The 22,439-nt window shown below is 39.5% G+C and overlaps 1 protein-coding gene and 1 non-coding gene across 2 annotated transcripts; both read left to right on the forward strand.

Moving 5' to 3' along the window:
• Positions 1-481: 481 nt before the first annotated feature.
• LOC110794790 (uncharacterized) lies at positions 482-8,536 on the forward strand. Its single transcript, XM_021999753.2, has 3 exons — positions 482-1,015; positions 7,842-7,949; positions 8,035-8,536. The coding sequence occupies exons 1-3, from the start codon at positions 692-694 to the stop codon at positions 8,344-8,346; spliced, it is 744 nt and encodes a 247-aa protein (XP_021855445.1). The 5' UTR covers positions 482-691; the 3' UTR covers positions 8,347-8,536.
• Positions 8,537-21,227: 12,691 nt separating this feature from the next.
• On the forward strand, positions 21,228-21,334 carry LOC130464518 (small nucleolar RNA R71). The gene has a single exon (XR_008924922.1). It is a non-coding gene; the product is annotated as a small nucleolar RNA R71 (small nucleolar RNA).
• Positions 21,335-22,439: the final 1,105 nt, after the last annotated feature.

Below are 22,439 nucleotides of genomic sequence, written 5' to 3' on the forward strand. Positions count from 1 at the left end.
CATATTTTGGTTTTTAGTTTTGTAAAAAACAAAAAACTGGAAACAAAAATGATACCGAACGGGCTCGTACTTTTCAGTTTTTTGTTGCCAGTTTTCAAAATCAACATTATTACTAAGTAAGATTATCTTTTTGTTCATGATTCAATCTAAATCATATGGTTTACAAAATCAAAAAAACCAAAAACTGGAAACCGACATTGATATCGAATGACCGCTTAAAATATTTTATATTACAGAGCACAATTAAAAGGGAAATAATTTAAACGCTAGATATTTACTAAAATCACCAAATATTAAACCAAAAAAATATCAAGTGAAAAAAGTAATTATAAAATTATACGCCGTAAATATTATAAAAAAAACTTAATGAGAAAAACCATACAAAATCTATATGATCCTTTTTTTTTTCATTTGTTACCAGTGTAATATTCAGTAATACTTTATTCAAGTAATTATTCATGGGAAATGGTTCCAAATTTGAAATAGTTGAGCAAATTTTCTTTTTCTTTCCAACTTTGAGAAGTTCAAACTTGAAAATCCAACTGTCCAAACTCCAAAGTCTCCAATACCACGTAATTACCACCTCCACCACCACCTTCTCACCGGAACTAAAACCAAAACCACCGCTTCTCACTCCCTAATCACTTTCTCTCTCCTACAAAAACTACACATTCCAGAACCTTCTTTCGCCATGGGAGGACCTTCAAGGTGGACTCCCACCATCCTCATACTCGCCATAACAGCAATCTCGATCTTAGCACCAGTTCAAGGAGACGACAACAACCATGTCTACACCCCTTGCCGCGACACTACAGTGCAGCGCGACGATGGGTTCACATTCGGAATTGCGTTCTCATCCAGGTCGTCTTTCTTCTTCAACAATAATGCTTCGGTTCAGCTCTCACCTTGCGACCATCGCCTTTCTCTCTCCTCCTCTAACTCGCAACTCGCGCTTTTTCGGCCTAAGGTTGACGAGATCTCTCTCCTCACTATCAATTCATCTTCCTTCTCTCCGGTATGTTACTCTTCTCTCTGATTTTTGAATTAGGGTTTTTATTCTCGGTTTTTATTTATTGAATTTGTTGAAATTGGGCTGATTTTTAGTGCTTGTCGAATTATTGGGTGTTCATGTTGTATGATTGTGTTCATTTTATGATGAGATCGGATCATAGTGATTGATTTAATAGATTTCAATTTCATTTGAAAATGAGATTGTTCGTTGAAGTGCATTTGACCTTGAAGTAATTGTTGAATTGCTTGTATATATGTAGTTTCAAGGAAAAGGTTATAGCTTTGGTGGGTTTTCTATGTGATATGTGGTGTAATTGGAGATTAAGGAGGCGCTTGATTCAGAGTGTTGGAAACAAAATGAAACAGAAACAGATGAAAAGAGTAAGTGGTATTAGTCGGTGTTAGTGGTGGCGATTGTTTGGTTCAACCAGAGGAATGAATCACTTGTCTTCAACATTTACGTTTTGTAGTTCAAATTGTATAGTGACACATTAACAAAATCAGAATTTAAGGATTGAGATGATGATGTTATAGGAGAGAAGAATGTGGGCCATGAGACTGTAGAGAGGGAGATAATGAATGCATTAGGAAAGTAATCTAAAACTAGGGTAACAAATTAGGAGAATGGGCTATTCTCCGGTGACAGAATTTAGAATGGAATACTGTTTCTATCTCACTAAACATAAAGTAATTGAATTCATTTTAAGATTCCGTTTCCTGGCCTTATATACCGATAACCAAGCATGCTCTAAGTTCTCTATTGGGTTAGTTTATTGTATTGGTTGCCGTGGTTTTTACTTACTCCTTTTGTTTTTCTTAACAAAGAACAAGCTATTGATGTGTATTTTATAATTAAGAAGCAAAATGCTGCTGAAAGGCGTCCCATTGGGCTGTAGCAAATTTAACCCCGTGGTGTACAACTAGTCGGATTCATGATAAACATTTCAACTGAAAGAAATATTGTCGGATAGTATGCCTTTAAATCCCTGCTGTTTGATCCTATTGTCATCTTTGCTATTGGGCACATTGTATTTATTGGCAATTTGGCAGTGCCGGCTGTGCCGCTAACTTGATAAAATCCTTGGAAGCATCTCTTAGCTTACTTAATGCCGTAGTCGGTGATGCATCAGAAATTAAGCTTCATATCGTTAATGTGCTTAGTGTTTCTAGAGCCTTGTAATGTTGAAAGCATTCCCCTAAGTTTCTGGTGTTCCATTGGAGGATGGTGATACGGAAAGTTTGAAGTGAGTGAGAGCTGTTGTTAGATGTGAGAAGATTCCCCGTTCTTCCTTTCTACAGTTGATGCTTTAGGGTCCTTTCGATTGTTGAATGTTCACAGGTCATAGGTTTTGAAGCAGATTGGGGGTTCTTCTGCTGGACCAGGGTGCCTTAAGTTGGGTAAAACTAGGTTTTTTGTTGACATGATCACTTATTTGGTCAATAAAAGACATTACCATGGTGTTGTGGCTAGAGTCAGGCCTTGTATTTTGCACCTTTATTCCCTAATATGAACTTAGTTGAGTTAAGTGTCCCTTATTTGGACAGATCTACACTAATTTTTCTTGTTGAACCTTTTGGCCTTTATATGGTGAAAAAACAAGGTCTTAAAAGTCCTTATTAACTTGGCGTTCACTACTATTACGAAATATTTAAAGCTTAGTCATCTTTCATGCTGATGAACTTCAAATGATCAACCCCCGGGCCCCCCACTCCCTCCAATATCCCTTGTTTTGATGTGTTTGAAGATTCTGCTTAGTGAAATGGGCATCAGTTGTCCCAGTTTGAGGTGGTATAAGGACCTGCAAACTTACATATTAGATCTTAGTGTTCTAATCTTGCCATTGTTTAATAGCCACTTATTGCGATTTGTATGGTACTAAGACTCTGCAAGTCTTCCAAAGAGTTCTTAGCTGTGGATTTAGGCTCCCACCTATACATTTGTCACAGATCAATAGGTTTATGTAGGCAATGGCCGTTCTGTTGTGTGATCTTGTCACCTGCGACTCTGCGAGCCTGTAACTAGAATATCTGGAGTATTTGTCAGCTTTTGGGTAACTCCTTTCCTAACACTTGGTAAGAACATTACGCAGCCAAACCTCACAATCAGGTGCTCGTTTGTCCACCCTTTCCATTGAAGCAACGACCATTACAATAGCTCTCATTCAAGCATGTACTTTATAGAGTCTAGACTGCAGCAGTTGTTCTTCCCTCAAGTATTGTTTTGTCCATGAGAAATGGTTGTGAGTTATGTCCGTTTCTTTCCTCTCCACTAAGCTTGGCTTGCTTGGGTGTGCTGACTCATTGTAGACTGTAGAATTGTAGACCACTGTCGTTGCCTTAGTTTTTTGGTGGATTATGATGTTTGGAAGATAAGAATGAATTGATGCTTGGACGCCTAATATATGATGATAAAGAGCTGCCTAAAATTCATCTAATCTTTACTTGTGTTTAATAGAAGACATCAACTATTTTTGTTTTGAATTGTGCCCGGTATTTGGTTGAAACTTTGAAAGCCACACAATTTGTGTAATTTGAATGCATGGAAGATATGCATGGCAACTTGTAAGTTTTATACCAAACAAATTGAAATAAATAAGTGCTTTATCTTCGAGACTAAAGAATTGCCCAAAATTCTGTTAAAGTACGATAGAGGACTAGCTGACAAGCCATAAATAGTAGCAACGGAAGCATTCCTGCGAATGTTGCATTGATTTGTGATTGTTGTAAAATTGCATGGGTAGCTGGGCTCATTCCCCTTTTCTCCTTGAAGTTAAGCATTTTTTGTTCAATGGGGTGATTCCCTAATTATGCTGCTCTTTCAGTTCCTGAGACGCTTAATTTTTTATTAGAGTGGGTTATGACCATGTTTTACAGATTGTTCAATAATTCTTTCATCGAAATGTATTTCTAGGTTCCTTCTATAATCTTGCTGTAATAGTAAAATAGTTTGGTAGAAGACTCTAAAACTGGTGTATGAAAATAATCAGATTAGAGAAAGTCTCGCAAAGTAGGATGCCACCCTTACCGTTCCTTTAAGTGGTCAGTCAAAATTTTATACGAACTAAAAAAACTTTCTGGAGATACTTTAGTTCTTTCACAACTCTTTCTAGGATTTTTAAGAACGGCGAACATGCATATCTATCCCCAAATTCAAAATTTCTTTAAGCTGAGATGTTGTAACAGCAAGGATAATGGATTTGAAAATGCTTCTTTATAAATATTGTTTCCAAGATAGTTGTTCTCCTGCAACTTTAGATATGACCATGGGAAGGAATGCCATTGTTAGATTCATTTCCGTCTGTCTTTCTGGTGGCCGTGTTTAGTTCCGAACATCTGATCTCTTTATTCTAGGTTTTAGAATCGAGAGGGACTCAAATCATGCAGAGGACTTTTTGAAACCATAATAGCAAAGTTCATAACCTCTTCAGTTCTATTACAATTTCATAAACAAAGGATCCTCTCGACGTCTTTCAAGGATTCTATACTTCAAGGATTCCGAACGAGAGTTTCTGGATAGTTGAGGATTCTAAACATTGGTTTAAAAGCGTGCTAGATAATGCTAACTTGCTAAGCAAGGATATATGGATTACGGATACCATTATCCAAGATTGAATACGGACTGTACTATCAACTTGAGAGTGGATCACTTCTAGCCATATAGTCTTTTCCATGACAAAATTGTTATGAATTGGATTGGCGAATGCAAGTAACAGAGGAAATGGAGAAATAGAGAAAAAAGAGGTTTTTTTTATTTTATGGATGGTTACAACCATGGTGTAAAAACTAGCCCGAGTTAACTCGTATCGCCGGAGTTAACAAGGTTTTGGAGGCTGGCGATACGAGATATCCCGAGTTGTAAAGGTGTTTTTAAAAACGGCGAGATCTCGACCGGTTCAACCGATCCGAACGAATTTTGTCCGCATTAAACGTTATAAACCTCACATCTACTCGGTTTTCAGCCGAATTCCCCATGTTTTCGACAAAAAGAAAGGGAAAAAGGAAAGAAATGGAGAAACTCCATTGAAATAGAGTAGAGAACTCCATTTTCAAATCTAAAACAAGAGAGGAGAGAGAAGGTAGACAAAGGAATTCATTTTAATTATGTCACGTGTACGGTTTAGGGGAGGGGGACTAGGGTAGGTAGTGAATGGGGCTGACATGGGGCTTATTTTTAGATTTCAAATTCCTACGCGACAACCGCGACACGGTCCGCGACTAACGCATCATTTCCGTTACCGAGACTCCGCGACCGATCCCGCGACCGTGACCGATACCGCATTTTTTATCTATGGTTACAACTGTTCTTAGCATTTGAGAGGCTTAGATTCTCTCCCCAAGAAATGATATACATCATACAAACAAACTCAGCATCTCTTTAACTGAATTTCAGTTTTCCTTAATCACCCTTGGGGCAGCTTCTTGCATATGTCAACACAAGGTCTGGTATGAGTCATTACAAATCTCTGAGATGTTTTATAAGATTCGTCATCCAAAATCTTCTCTACATAAGTACATTCTCTGATCCTCTGGTAGTTTGGATCTTCCGTTGATCCATAAGTTGCATAGAGAAGTCATCCCCATGAATTACAATCCACTGTACGCTAACTTAAACCTGTCAGCCTTTTGAGCTCAGAATTTCAGAACATCTCAGCCTTGAGATATCTCATTCTCGTGGTCCATGATCTAGCTCTGATAGACAAGAAATCTGATAAATTGAAGAAAGATGAAGATGGTTCTCATGATACTCTAGAGTTTAGGCCTTAGCTTTAACAGCTGCTTTTGAATGAGTATTTGCGATGATTGCTTTCAATGTGGAGAGTGGAGACAGAATAACACTTTGTTTTAGATGGTTGTGTATTGTTTTAATGCAGTAACACAATATGAATTTCTTTCTACGCTAACTTAGGTGCTGGGTACACAAGAACAGCTGCCTAATGTAGAAGCTAGAAGGGAAATCTTAGTTTTGACCGTAGATTTGGTTCTTTTGGGTTATGAAGGAGAACTGACTGCAAAAAGGAATGCTATTTTAGCCGTGTACGGTGTACCTTTAATCTGTGTCTTGAGAGGGATTCACAAGCCTGTCACCAGTAAGCATGTTGTTGGCTTATCAGATGTTTTGTTATTTAGTGGAACATCTTTTGGGAATTCCTTTGCGCTTTTTGTAGTTTACTTGTGGCCATATTCTTTAACCAAGACTAGGACTTAGAGGTCAGAAAATGGAAGGAGCTAGCACATTTAAGAATGATTGTTGATCTGCTTTGAGTTGTCAACCTACAGCCGCCAATTGTTTTGACAGGAACTAAGTACCTTCACTGTTTTGTTAGGATCAAGAGAACTTAGTGCGTACACAACACATTTTCTTTTTTGCAATTGGCCTACTGCCACAAATCTCTAATAGGAACTAAATACCATATTTTATGTGGAGCTGAAAGTTGAGTTCCAGTCTCTCAGTTGCCTAAGTTGGATATTTTATATAAAATTCGTAGCTGTGTGGTGTTTTAAATTGACAATTGGTGCTACAACTAGGATCTTATCTGTTGGAGCTGCATGTTACTCGCTCCATAATTCACTGAATGCATTTCCTTTTCTGAGAAAGACAAGCCAATTTTACGAAACTAAGGTCGTGTTCTTTTCATCTGAAAGTAACTCATCTGAACTTCAGAACTAATTGAAACTTATCAGAACTTGTTGAAACTTATTATAGTTGTGAATTAACTTGTGTAGCTCTCATTGGAACTTATCCTGAACTTATTGGAAGTTTGGAACTCATTAGAACATTTCCGAGTTTATCTTGAACTTCTATTGAGTCTTGACATATGATTTTTATGGTGTAACTAACAGAGCCTCGTGATTTGATCTCCCTTATGCTAAACTTTTAAGCTTCAGCAAAATGAATGTGGTTTGTTTTGCCTACAAGAGGCTGATCTGTGTTTTTCTGATGGAAACAAGTTTCAGTTGTATATTGTGATGTAGTATTTGAGAGGTTTTGCAAAAGCTCCTCCCATGTTTTATGAAACAAAAAAAATTCATATTAATCCTTTCCCAGAGGCTTCATTGCTTAATATTTGTAACTCTATTTCGTTCCCATAACTTATTTTCATGACTCATCCACCTCTTTTCTGGGGTTTCATACACATCTTTCTCTTAGCATAGTCAAATAACCACCTTATTCCTGGTTAACCCCTTTTGCTGATATTAAATTAGAATTTGGTAGCTCCCACACTTGATTGTTTAATAAGACAAACCTTATCCTAATCTTCAATTTCTATACAGCCCATGACAAGGTACTTTTCTTCCACAAAATAGCTTATACGAAGTACATCATCAAGCTTCCTAATACATAGGCTACAAATGTGATGAATTAGAATCAGAGGTATCTGTAGGTCTGGGCTTTAGCATAAATGCAGGTGACCATTTCATTACTAAATTCAACTTCTCCCATCTCCAATTCTCCATCAGATAAGCTTGCTAGACATCTGATAGTGAGGGTTGACACATGTTAGTCTTCCTTATGATTGTGCTCCTAGTCCTAACTGGCCTGTTAGTGATCTCACTTGGTTGCTGTTTTTCTTGCCTGCTGTTTCGTGGACAAGATTTGGTTCACTGATATTTGACTTGGTAGTTTGATAATTCTTGTCTTCTGAGTGCCTTCCTGTGATGGTATTATCTCTAGGAGCTGCTCCACTTTGTGGTGTTGTGCAAATGTTGAGCAAAATGTTTTTATGTCAATTTGATCTCGTCTATTCCTTTTGTCGAATGAGATTTCTGTTTCTGAATTGGACTATCCTGATGATTGCTTTTTAAAATTCGATGGAATGTTGATTTTTCAGGATTCAGCTGGTGGGAATATGGTGGCTTTTGCTGGCTCAAAATATGCTGCAAGATCTCCTCCTGCATTTGTTGCAAATAGCTCCTTCATAGTGACTAGTTTTACTCTGGTAATGATGTCAGGAATCATGTTCTTTTTCTTTTTCTGTTCTTGTTATTCTTTATGAAGCTCATATGTTGTTCTTGTGGAAGCAGATTCTAGAATTTAAGCAAGGCCGACTAGAAAATTTGTTCTGGAAAAGGGATGGATGTGCATCGTGTGAAGGCAAGTCTAAGTTTGTGTGCCTTAACAACCAGGATTGTGCAATCAGAATGAATGACTGCAAGAATCGAGGTGGCTCAATGGATTGCAGCCTTGGCATACAATTGGCCTTTTCTGGTACAGATAAGCATTATACAGTTCTTAACTCTTGGTATGAAGTGGAGAACCTTCGGCAATATTCACTATTTGGTCTATATTCCAATTTGCGCAAGTCTTTCTCTGATCAATTCAGCAACTTCTTCTGATTTTTTTTACTGTTGTGGTTTTTCTCTGCGTTTTCAACTGCACAATTCCTCAATTTATTCACCTTTAATTCTCCAGCAGTCTTGTGTGAAAATCTGTAACATGTTTTGGGTATGTAATTGTTTTTTAATATTTGTTTTACAATGTATATTTAAAATGAGATAATGTGATTAATTAGTCGTTGTTTGCGTATCGTTATGCCTTGTAATATTGACCTCTGATTCAAGGATATGGCCTCAGTAACTAATTAAAAAAAAAAAAAAACAGCTGTCTTTAGTACTACGCCATTCCCAATAATCGGTGTTGTAGAGCTGATCAGGGTTTTGCAGATCTTTTCACTCAAACCCATATTTTGTACCCGTTCTCTGTTTTTCTTTGTAGTCCATTTTGAGACAAGATTAACGTTCGTATTTTGCAAGTGGTTGTGCTTGTGCACTTGTGCTTGCTATCTCTCTCGTTTGGTCACACCAACGAGCAAAAAAAGATGGTGAGTCATGCGTATGACCAATATTTGAAAAAACGAGTCGACAAACTAAGAGAAGATGTTAGAAAAATATATACTTCTAAAAATAATACTCCGTATAAACGTGGAGGCTTGTATTCTCATGTTCAAAAAATATACTCCTACCAAACATACAATTTTGGTTTAACTTACGTACGTCCCTAAAAAAAACCAGACCCTTTCTCTCTCTAGTTTTCCTCTCAAAAGAGAAACCCCCAAAACCAAAACCCTAGCCGCCACCGCCGCAGGCTCGCTGGTGGCCGGATCTCAAGGCTGCCGCAAGCTTCCCAACCACAGATCGTAACCTCCACTCTTTCAGTGATGGTTCACGGGAGAGAAGAGAAAGACAGAGCCAAGTTTTCGCCGGCGAACGCTTCTCCCTCCTTTTAGTGTGCCGCTCTTCTTACCGGAGTTAGTGTAGTAAGTAGTATCTTTTGTTTTCTGATTAATCGGCTACGACAGGTTCGTCGGGGAAGTTTGATATACTCACTGGGGTTTCATCGGAGAGGTGTTGTCACATATCTGATTTCCCAAGCCTTGTCCAATCGTAGCCGCGTAGTGTTCGAGGTTGTGACACTCATCGGTAAAGGTAAAGCTTGGATTAGGGTTAGGTTTCAAATTGAGGATTTTGTTGATCTTCAAATCGAAGGGTTTCAGTTCTTGATTAAGGGGAATTCAGCAATAAGTCATCAAAAGTCAATCTTGCCGCCACCGTCGGAAGGTATCTGGTAAAGGAGAATCGATGGTAAAGGTAAAGGTAAAGGCTAGGTTGGGGCTTCCGTTTTTGGTGTCAAAGTAGCTGAATTTGAGGGACTTGTAAGTGTTTTCCTTTCATCTTTTTCTCTCTCTGGTTCTTGTTGCTTGGTTTATCATTAGTTAGTCTCCCCTTAGTTAATTAGTCATGTTGAAGTTGTTTAGTGTCCTGTGGGTAGTATGTTTGTTCTTCATTAATGTCGAAAGTTTCCCATATGAGGTTGTTGCTTGTAGAAATTTGCTTTTGTTTTCGAAAGTGCCGGTTTTAATTGGACATCCTATGTGGGATGTACAATGTTGGAAGTTTGTTGTAATTGTAGAGTGGAGAGTTTTCCTTTGGTACAAGGAGGTTATGAGAATTGGTATCCTTCGTCCGTCCATAGAGGGTGTGATGTTGTGTTTTAAGGAGTCAATTTCCTCTGTTAGGAACTTAGGATCCTTGGAGGTAATGGTTATGTTTTTGTGTCAGGGGAAGGAGGTATGTTTGGAAGGGGTTTTATTGTTTGAGAGTCTTGGTTGTGTGTTGGTGACAGGCTAAATCGCACTCCTATCAAAGATAAACCTAACGTTCACCAACTAAAAATATAGCAAGGGAAGCAGGGATCGTATCCACAGGGAAACAATGTTCTTTCTACTATTAATTAACTAATCTAGACTACTGGTAACAAAGAATTGGATTGGTTTGTATATTAAGCTAAGGCAAATAATCAAACTGGAATATAACAATATTAAGGGAATCTAGGGCAGCGGTTCACCACAAATGCAGACCGGGATTGGACAACAGACAATAACAATTAATTAACAATCATAACTAGGAAAACATGCATCTCTCGAATCTTATGAATTCCTTAGGATAGAACAACTAGCGGGCTCTCGCTACGTACTAGAAATAATTCCCATCTAATAGCCACAGACCAAAAACATCAGATTTATACCTCTCTGCGCATAATCTAAGGTTAATCAAACTCAAATCAAAATAGTCCGGCCGAACAGAATTGACGAGCAATAATAATAAGCTATAGAAATTATAATCAATCAATCAAATAATCAAGTCCACATATAATCCCAATCATGCATTCATGGATCCCCTAAACCCTAGAAATTAAACTACTCACTCATGATAACTAATAACAAAGCGATTAACATAATGGAAAACATGATCAAAGCAATAGAATAAATTAAAGTAAGAAGCAATACCTAATTCTCGAACAATGGAAATTGAAAGCTTGTGTTTTTTTATAAATCGAACTAAGTGTTTGAATTAATGTAGAGAGGAAATAAAACTTAGAAAAATAAACTAAGGGTTTAGTGCTCGAAAATAAGATATCCCTAAAAAATAAAACAAGTTTGCTTATATAGTTTTGCCAAAATAAGGCCTAAAAACGGAATTAAAAACGCGAAAAACTGCTGGAGGTTGGCGTCGCCCGATCGGGCGACGCTTCGCCCGATCGGGCGAATCACTCGATAGTCGGCCCGATCGGGCCAAAATCCGCCCGATCGGGCGGATTGCGAAATCTCCACAAAGCCTCCAGATTGACCGCCCGATCCGCATCGGGCGAGTTGCGTTGATGAACTTGGCTTGCTTATAATTCCGCCCGATGGTTGCATTTCGCCCTCGGCTTCCAGGGCGATTTGCAATCTTCAATGTATCTCGCCCGTATCGCCAAGTCTAACTCCCGGGGCTCAACCATAAGCATCTAAGGCTCCCGAAAGTCGACGATGGAAGTCCCGAACTTCTCGGACTCATCTAGTGGCCTTGATCAACAATGAAACGGGTCTAAAACGACCAATTTCTCATAATCAAACCTGAAACTCAAGGCACACTCAATAGCACACATTAGTACTAGAAACGGCTCCTAAGAGCACGTTTGATACATAAAAGTACTAAGGGACGGGGGTGAAAACTCTATATAAAACGCATATATCAGTTGGTTGATGAGGTTAACTAGTGTTAATTCTCATTTTAGGTTAGCGACGAGATTGATTCTCGTTGCTTTCAAAAAACTTTTATCTTATCGTTGCTTCCCTTTCGGGGGTTTATAGCATGCATTTCGAGTTACTTTTAGTGACTCTCTGGGCTTGTGAGGAAATAACAAGTCGTTTGCAACCATCTCAGGGTATTACTTCTCTTTCGCTCTTTTCTTTGGTTTCCAAGCTCCATAGGTTTTCAGAGGTTTCTCCCAATGTTTATCAATCCCGTTGCAATTCAATCTTCAATAAGGAAATTAATAGCAAAAATGACTCCGGTCAGTTGACCTATGTAAGGCGTGGTAAACAGAGTCATGGCAACAAGCCAACAATCAAGGGTCGATATATGAAGATCATGCTACCCCTTCAGTTTTTAATATTTTGTCGGTAGTTCGGTGTGTATACTATGTAAGGGGTTTTAATGACCCTAATAATTTAGGTTGTTTTAGCATTAGTAAGTTGTAATATGTACACTTTCTTTATTTATGAAAATTAAGCTCATGTCAAAACAAAAAAAAAGCGTACGTCCCTAATCGTACCATACAAGACTGCACTCACCCCATGTTCAATTTTCATTTATTAAAAGCTATCGGCTAAATAATTTATAACTTCTATTTGGAGCATTTAGAAAATAAGTAATGCTCGCATTTATAGACAATCTCCGATCTCATTGGTGGGAATGTACATTAAAGCTTTCAGGATCTTTACATAATGGAATATGCGTACACAACTTGATTGATTATGGATGTTAACATTGATAATAATGCTTCTTCGAAGTCTCCACGTACCACATAAGTTGCTTTGACACCTCCATCCCCTGGTATTGTGAAAATTAACTTTGATGCATGAGTCAATTCGTAACAACTTTGGAACAACTATTATTGGGGACCACTTAGGAAATAATGTTGTTCGTCGAACCTACAATCTTGGAACTTCCTCTCCACTTTTTGCTAAAGCAACGGGTCTTCGTAATGGTCTTTTATTAGCCATCAAAAATAATATACGATATTATTTCATTGAGGGTGACAATTTATTAATTATAAGTATTTTACAGGAACAAATTCAATGCCCGTGGAAGATACAAGTGAATGAATGATGTCAAGCAACTATTGAATAATTTTTATAGTACTTCTTCTCGCCACATCTACATGGAAGCCAATCGCACAGTAGATTATGTTGTCTCTTTGGATCATCGCATACATACACATCAAGAAATTGATCTATACTTAGATAGTAAATTTTCTTATTTTATATCATTAGATAAGTTAGGGCGCAATCTTGAGAGAAGACTATGCTAACTTTTGTTGTATCTTTCCTTTAAAAACAAAATTGTTCATTTGATTTCACTTGACTTAGCTTTATAGGAACTTATTTGAGCGATTTTCGTAAAAAATGTTTAGGGATGTCGAAATTCCCAAAATATGCCATTTTAAACATAATTTCTTTACCGTCCACATCAAGCAAACTAGCTTTTTTTTTCTTTAAATTATTGGTCAGTACAAAACCATCAATTTAATTGTCGTTTTCTAAATTTTTGTGACGAACATTATTCCACTTCTATTGCCATGCAAAAACAAGGAGAAACCTCCCTGAATTGGCGTTTTTGTCATAGATCACCGATTTAGTTGATTGCTAATTGTTGAACCTAGAAAACAAATTTGTTTATTTGGGACTGTTGATTAAGTGGACTTTAAATTGAGTTAAAATATTGATAGGATAAAATTTAATCAAAATATATTAAAAGTTATAAAAAAACAAGAAACGTTATCTGATAATACGTATAAGACCTTTTAGGCCCTGTTCAGTCCACCTTCAGGAACTTATTACTTATTTTAGATATTATTATTATTATTATTATTATTATTATTATTATTATTATTATTATTATTATTATTATTATTATTATTATATCAAAGAAGCGATTACACAAAGTTGGATGGGAGCCTAGCCACTAATTGGGCTCCGACACCCTTATTCAAAGCAAAACACAAACGATGAAAAAGAAAAGAACGAATGTTAACAGCATCCGTGTTACTCTGAGCAACCCGTGAGACCCTAAACATGAACTCGAGGGAATCACTCCCTAGTTCTCCGAAGGTGGAGAAAGCAAAAGCGATAAAACCATATCCGTTGCCTATGCACTTCGCTTCATACTTCTTCTTCTTCCTGGCAACAGCATTAGCGACAGCAACCCCAGGAGCAAAAGCATCAACTCCTGGCCCGGTGAATGGAGAGATACATGTGACATCTAAGCATACATTCTTCCCTTTGTCCCAAGAGTAGACGAGATTATATTATTATTATTATTATTATTGTTATTATTTTTGTTATTATTTTTGTTATTATTTTTATTATTATTATTATATATCATAAACGATCTGTGTAAAAAAATTTCAAACCATATCCAGCTTAGACCCGACCTGTCCAGATCAAAATCGATCTATCCAGATCATATCCAAATCAGAACTAATCTATCTAATTGATCTATCCAACGGATCTATCTAACCAATTTGTCCAGATCATGTCCAGACCATAACCCATTCAGATCAAAACCGATATGTCTAAAACTCATGTCTAGATTATAATTTTTTCATATCATGTCCAGATAAGAAACTATATGTCCAAATCAAAATCGACTTGTCTAATCATGTCCAGCTTAGAACCAATATGTTCAGATCATGTCCAACTTATAACTGATCTGTCTAGATCATGTCATGCTTAGAATCGATAAGTCCAGATCATGTCCAGCTCAGAATCGATCTGTCTAGATCATGTCTAGATTAGAACTGATATGTCCAGATCATGTCCAAATCAGAACATATCTATCCACATCATAATCGATCTATACAGATTAGAACCGAACTATATAGATCATGCCCTGATCAAAGCCTATATGTCTAACCGATTTGTCCATGTCATGTCCAAGTCAGAACCCATATATTCAGATCAAAACCGATATGTCCAGATCTTGTCCAGATAAGAATTGATCTGTCCAGACCACGTACGTCCGGATCATAATCGATTTATTTAGATCATAACCGATTTGTCCAGGTCTCCAGATCATGTTCAAATCAGAAATCATGTCCAAATCAAAATTAATTTGCCGAGATCATGTCAAGATCAAAACCCATATGTCCAAATCAAAATCGATATGTCCAGATGATGTTTATATCAAAATCGATCTATCAAGATCATGTCCATATTAGAATCGATATATCCATATCATGTTCTTATCATAACCCATATGTACACATCAGAATTGATATATCCAGATCATGTTCTTATCAAAACCTATATATTCAGATCAAAACTGATATGACCGGATCATGTCTAGATCCGAACCCATATATTCCGCCCGATGGTTGCATTTCGCCCTCAGCTTCCAGGGCGATTTGCAATCTTCAATGTATCTCGCCCGTATCGCCAAGTCTAACTCCCGGGGCTCAACCATAAGCATCTAAGGCTCCCGAAAGTCGACGATGGAAGTCCCGAACTTCTCGGACTCATCTAGTGGCCTTGATCAACAATGAAACGGGTCTAAAACGACCAATTTCTCATAATCAAACCTGAAACTCAAGGCACACTCAATAGCACACATTAGTACTAGAAACGGCTCCTAAGAGCACGTTTGATACATAAAAGTACTAAGGGACGGGGGTGAAAACTCTATATAAAACGCATATATCAAACTCCCCCAAGCTAGATCTTTGCTTGTCCCTAAGCAAAGAAATCATCAATGAATACATAAACCAACTTCACCCCAAACACATCTTAAAACAATGGATACGATTCGAGGCAAAATCCAACAAGCATGCATCAATGTCAACCAATCAAATCCATCCAACCGCTAATCCACCTCAACGATCGTCACGCAAAGCGAACCACAAGTGTACAATGGAATTCAAGACTAGTGCTCACACACTCGTCACTCATTTATGTGGCGGATAAAAAATGTACTCGTTCGCTCCCCTCCCAACATATATGTGTACAATGCCCTCCCAACTCACAACACTCGTGTGTCTAGAAAAACATGCACTCAACCTAGTAGTCGACTCGGAATGTGTCATGTCATAACTTGCATTGATAAACAACTACTTTCACATTAATATGACTCTATGCACAAAGGTCGGAAGGTCTTCAAAGCTTGTAATGATAGGCTTAGGTAGAGGTGCGGTAAATTTGGGTAAAACGTGAGCTTAAAGCCTTGGCTTTGGGGAGCATAAATCCTAGCAAAACCATGGTCAACCACAAATGACGACCGCAACCACAACTTCCCACTCAACACATGATGAAACAACAAACAAACCACACTATACTTTATTGCCTTTCTTTCACAATTAAAATCAATCACTCATAAAGATAAGAAATTACAATACTTGAGTGTAACAATGCTTTGAATTTTTCTGAGAGTAATGAATTTTTTTTTTTTTTTCTTTTTATTTTTTTCTTTCAATTTCCTTTTTTTTTCTTTTTCTTTGGAAACCTTCATATTTTCTATTCTTCTCATCTCTTTCACTCTTCATTATTTTTTTTCTCTTTTTCAAACAACAACAGGATAAGAAGGACTCCCTTATTTCCTTTTCAACACTCACTTTGTGCTCAAAACTAAGCACACTACAACTCCCTCACCTCACTTACTATTAGCTGCCCCAAGCTAGGCTTGGGACTAGTAACCAATGGGGCTTTCATGGGCTTGTAATATGGCTAGTCACCGAATAAAGGGGCACAAGCAACAACATGGGTAGAAAAGGAGGGAACAAATGTATCTAGATTCATCTGAAGGCTACCTAAACAGAAAAATGCCTTCGTCCTCCACAATGTGCATGTATATGAGTCATAAAACATTACTAATAGTTGCAAACCAATACTCAAAATCAATGGCACACCAGGAAGCTATCACACATCCTAACCAAGTCAACTAGTCAAGCACCAAGTCCACAAGGAGTTGGTCAGAGTTGACTCATGTCAAGGCATCAAAATAATCGGATCTCAAATCATGGTTAACAAATCAACAATACTCGTCATCAAAAACCAAGACTCAAAACAGTTTACAATCAAGGGGCACAGGGAAGCATGGTTTTGTATTCATCGGAACGTATTTTTGTATTTTTTTTTTTTTCAAAGCAATAAACTAATCTAGAAAGCATTAAACACACCAAAATAAACACACCAAAATAAAGAAATGCAATAATAAAAGAAAGACATACCTACAATGTACAAGTAGTGTGAAACCCCCCCCCCCAAACCAAATCAGACAATGTCCTCATTGGCTCAAGGGTATCGAACCTCATCATCAACATCATCTCGGCATCACTGATGGCCTTGGCCATCATCACCATCATCATCACCATCATCTCGGCCAGCATGCCCACTAGGACCCGCTCCCCACCCTCCGTACTGGGTGGGTGTGAAGGTGCCCATAGAACCCGGAGCTCCATATCCCTCCGCGGGATAGGTAAACCAGGTAGGGTGCTCGTAATCTGGGGCAATATAGCCCTGCCTGGCATACTGATCATAAAATGGGAACATGGTCCTCTGGTGATCAGCTGCGAACTCCCGGAACCCGAGCTCAAGTCTGCTCAACCTCTCATCAATGGACCCCTGATCCTCATGAACTACCGGGCCACTCTGGGGCCTCCCCGTGTCTCGACGCCCCCTCCTGAAGTAGGTGCGAGGCTCTGGCTGGTACTGATGGGGCTCTGGCTGAGGGTCAGGCTGAGGCTGGGGGTCAGGCTGAGGCTCTCGCTCAAATCCAACAAATAGATAATGAGCCTGACCGGGTCTGAAACTAGTGCGGCCCTGAGGGTCAGGCAAGGTGAAAAGCCTGTTTCCCTCGAACATCCAGTACATGGCTCCCGGCCTAATAACCCGTGCTGCCCCTGCAGCCTACGGAGTCCAGCAAAATAAGCCAAATCAAGCAAGTTGCTACCCAGAACTGGGATCTGGTTAGCCTCAGTAAAATTGGCCGTGGCCATGGCTATGTGGGTGATCAACCCACCAATGGTAATCTTGGTAGTATGTGTGGAGGTGGCTATGGAGTAAAATTGAGAGGCCATGTGATGTGCAAGGTTCATTTTGTAGCTCTCCTCTCCTTCGGAAACGTAGCCACCTAGGATCTCTAGCTCCGTACTTCTAATGTTCTGGGTCTCATCCCTACCAAAGATAGTAAATCCTAGGAACCTGTAAAAGACAATGGGTACCGGGTGTTGAATCTTGGAAGCATGCAAATGTTGCATACTCCCGGGATTATCATTGCCCGTAAGCTTTCCCCACATGGTACAATTATTGTGAGTCTCCTTGGGTTTCCTACTATATGTGGTAGACAATCCAAAAATCCTACCAAAATCAGATAAGCTCATGGTGTAGGTTCGGTTCATGACACGAAATTGAACCGATGACACGGTTCGATAACCATCCCTACGAATATTAAAACTACTCAAAAATTCTAGAGTCAACCGCCTAAATGTGAGACGGAGCATACCATACATGCTACTCATACCAACACCAACAAAAACACGTTTTACATCACGCTCAATTCCCATTTCATGCAATGATTTTTGACATATAAAGCGAGTAGGGATTACCTCCCTCAATTTGAGGTGCATGAATCGTGCTCGTTGCTCCTCCGTAATAAAGATTAGCGGTGGTGGAGGTGGTGGTGTCGGTTCCCGAGCTCGGCTTGTGGAAGCCTCATGTTGATTTCTTGGTACCCTCGTGCATTTTCTTTGTGGTCTATTTGCCATTGATGAAAAATCTGAATTTTTGAGTTTTTTGAGTTTTTTTTGGGTGAATTTGGGGATTTTGTGGGGATGAGTGAAAACTTAAATCGATTAGGTGTAGGTTGTAGAGGATGATGAGGGGATGATTTTGATGAAAATTTTGTTGAATTTGGTGGAGAATTGAGGGAGATATGGTGGTTTGAAGTTTTTTTGAGGTTGGGGTTTAATGGAGGAAGAGAGAGAGAGTTAGGTTGAAGATGAAGAAGAAGTGAAGAAAGAAAGAAGAAACCGTGAACTTGTCGCTGAAATCGCATCTCGCCCGATCGGGCGACATTCCGCCCGATCGGGCGGTTTGCGATCCTTTTCTTCTGATCCGTACGCGCCCGATCGGGCGCAGCTCGCCCGATCCGCATCGGGCGATTTGCGATTGCCTCTTTTCTTGACTTTTTCTGCCCAGAATTCCTCCTTGACTTTTCCACGAATTTTCCACAACCGCCCGATCGGGCAAAATAATTTCGCCCGATCGGGCATTCCACTCGCTAGTCCGCTCGATCGGGCATGAATAAGCTTTATGAAAATCATCCGTGCGCGCCCGATCGGGCGCAGCTCGCCCGATCCGCATCGGGCGATTTGCAGTGTGCTTGGCCTTGAGCTTAATTTCACTTTCTCGAACTTGGGGCTTTAGGCCTGCACATTAAGAAACACCCAAACAGCGTAATGCCCTCTTCTCGCCTCACTAACACCAAAAACAATACTTAAACACACGTAGGTAATAGAAATACTTAAACACACGTAGGTAATGGAAAATACTAACTAAACACACAAAAATTAGAATCAACAATCAAGCTTATACTACTAAGGCAATAAATGGATAATGAAATACTCATCCCCTATGAGATTGATGTAATGTCCCCATTACACAATCTCCGTTTATGCGCAGACAATAGACATGAAAGGGATGAGAGCCACGACAGCTCATCGAATGGGGGCACCAAAGATGGTGCCACCTGGTGTCACATCGATTACCTTGGATGGGCTGTGTGGTGCGGGAAGTGACAGATCACGACCCCGATCGTGAATACGATGTCCACCGTTTACAGAACTTTCGTCCCCTTGGGTCGTGGCATCATCAATCCGTCCCTTCTTTCGAACCCATGCCGAAGAGTGTATACTCCGATCACCTCCACCTGCAAGACAATTTGAAACATGTGCTTTTTCCGAGGAGTTATTAGAGTTAGTATGAGTCAATTCGGTATTAAAATAATCATTAGAAATATTGACTCCAAAACATGACTCCTCTACCATAGGGTTCTTAGCAACATGGGTTAAATTGAAAGTAACCTTATCATCTCCCACATTTAGCGTCAACTTGCCATTCTTGACATCTATGATTGCCCCCGCAGTGTGTAGGAAAGGCCGACCTAAAATAATAGGAATTTGCCTATCCTCTTCCATGTCTAAAACAACAAAATCAACAGGAATAAAGAATTTACCTACTCTAACAGGCACATCTTCTAAGACACCTAGGGGGTATTTTACAGATCTATCGGCCATTTGCAGAGTTATGTTGGTAACTTTTAAATCACCCATGTTCAACTTAGTACATACAGACAGGGGCATGACACTAACACTGGCACCTAAATCACATAAGGCTTTGTCAATAAAAAGGTTGCCAATATTACACGGGATAGAGAAACTCCCGGGGTCCTTCAACTTGGGTGGAGACTTATTTTGTAGTAAGGCACTGCACTCCTCAGTAAATGCAACAGTCTCCACCTCACTAAATGCTCTCTTCCTAGTCAAGATGTCTTTCATGTATTTAGCATATGCAGGTACTTGAGTAATTAATTCAGTGAAAGGGACTGTTACCTGCAGATTCTTTACCACTTCTAAGAACTTACCAAACTGCTTGTCTAGCTTGTTCTTTAGCTGACGATGAGGGAAGGGAAGTTTGATAGGTGGAACTTGTATCTCAACTTTCTTCTCAACCTCTGTGTCAGCTTCTTTATCCTTGACCACCTTCTCACTTTCTCCTGGCACAGCACCACTAACAGATACTTCAACCCCTTCCTCTATAGTCATAGGTGGCCCATCATACTCATATCCAACCCGCAGAGTGACAGCATTTACAGACTCTCTGGTCACAGGCTGTGAAGGGAGTTGACCTTTGGGTCTCTCTGCAAGAGCGGTAGCCATTTGTGCCAACTGTTTATCCATGATCTTGTTATGAGCAGTGAGGGCATCGATTTTGGCATCCTTTTCGCTTAGAGATCTCTGCAATTCCAACATCATATTCCTCATCTCTACAAGCATGGGATCAGGTTGTGTGGGTTGAGGTTGTGGTGGTAAGCCAGGTGATCCACTAGGTTGCGAGTTGTAGTTACTCCGCGGTTGGTAGGGTTGTTGTGGTGGTGGAGGGTGTTGAATCTGGTGGGGGTTCTGAACATTAGTACTCCTATATGATAATAGGGGGTTGTTTTTATACCCCTCATTGTATGAGTTGGAATACGGATTGTTCTGCTTGTAGGACTGGAATGCATTGCATTGTTCGATGGAGCTTCGGCATACCTGTGCATAATGGCCCTGCATCCCACAACTATTACAGACATTAGCAGATTGGGCACTCATTGCAGCGACACTAGCATGTTGGGTGGATTGGGAAGATTGGGAAGATGCGATCTGTATATTGTCGAGCTTGTGATGTAGGGCAGTTAGCTGAGCAGTAAGCTGTTCAATAGAATTCATCTCATGCTTAACACCTCGGTCGGCAAAACCTCTGGGATTCCCATATTGGGCACTATGGATGGCCATCTCCTCAATCACCTCCAAAGCTCTAGGCACCTCCAGTTGCATAAATCTCCCACTGGCAGCTGAATCCAAAAGACACCTAGATTCATTACCCAGACCATTGTAGAACTGCTGAACCAGGAACCAGTCATCTAAACCATGGTGTGGGCACTCTCTTTGCAAGTCCTTGAATCTCTCCCAAACTTCGAACAAACTCTCATCTACTTGTTGAGAGATACCTAATATCTGACCCCTCAGACGAGCTGTCTTCTCAGGTGGGAAATATTTAACATAGAATGCGAGGGCCAAAGAATTCCAATCGGTGATTTTCATAGCTGCGCGGTTGAGACTGTTAATCCATAGCTTGGCCTTCCCACTCAATGAAAATGGAAAGAGTATCTCCATAGTCTGCTCCGGTGTTAAATTCTTCTGCTTAATGGTGGCACAATACTGAATGAAAGACTGAATGTGGAGATTGGGATCTTCACCCTTTTCCCCACCGAATTGGTGTCTCTCGATCATGTTTATCAGTTGGGGTTCAATCTTGAAATTCTCGACCGCAATGGAAGGCATGATTGCCTTGGGAAGCATAGACAGACTTGGTTTAGAATAGTCTGTAAGCCTTGGCACAAGTGGGGGTGGTGGTGCTTGGTCACCCATCTCTGAATCTGTATGGAATAGATTGCTAATCAGATGGTCGGATTCAGAGTCAGAATAGTCTCTCAACTGTTCAACGAATCTACGCCGTCTACGAAAGGTCCGTTCAGGTTCAGGATCGAACGAAGTTAGATCGCTGGTAGGGACAGTCCTGGGCATAAACAAGCAAGAACTAGAAAACAGTCGTGAGATCCGGTCTCAAGGAACGAGAGTCCCTTGAGAAGTGACAAACAATAATCTAGAAAAACAATTAATAACGGAAAATAAAACCGTTTCCCCGGCAACGGCGCCAAAATTTGACAGGCTAAATCGCACTCCTATCAAAGATAAACCTAACGTTCACCAACTAAAAATATAGCAAGGGAAGCAGGGATCGTATCCACAGGGAAACAATGTTCTTTCTACTATTAATTAACTAATCTAGACTACTGGTAACAAAGAATTGGATTGGTTTGTATATTAAGCTAAGGCAAATAATCAAACTGGAATATAACAATATTAAGGGAATCTAGGGCAGCGGTTCACCACAAATGCAGACCGGGATTGGACAACAGACAATAACAATTAATTAACAATCATAACTAGGAAAACATGCATCTCTCGAATCTTATGAATTCCTTAGGATAGAACAACTAGCGGGCTCTCGCTACGTACTAGAAATAATTCCCATCTAATAGCCACAGACCAAAAACATCATATTTATACCTCT

Source organism: Spinacia oleracea, chromosome 6, assembly GCF_020520425.1.
Source record: "Spinacia oleracea cultivar Varoflay chromosome 6, BTI_SOV_V1, whole genome shotgun sequence".
Classification (NCBI taxonomy): Eukaryota; Viridiplantae; Streptophyta; class Magnoliopsida; order Caryophyllales; family Amaranthaceae; genus Spinacia; species Spinacia oleracea.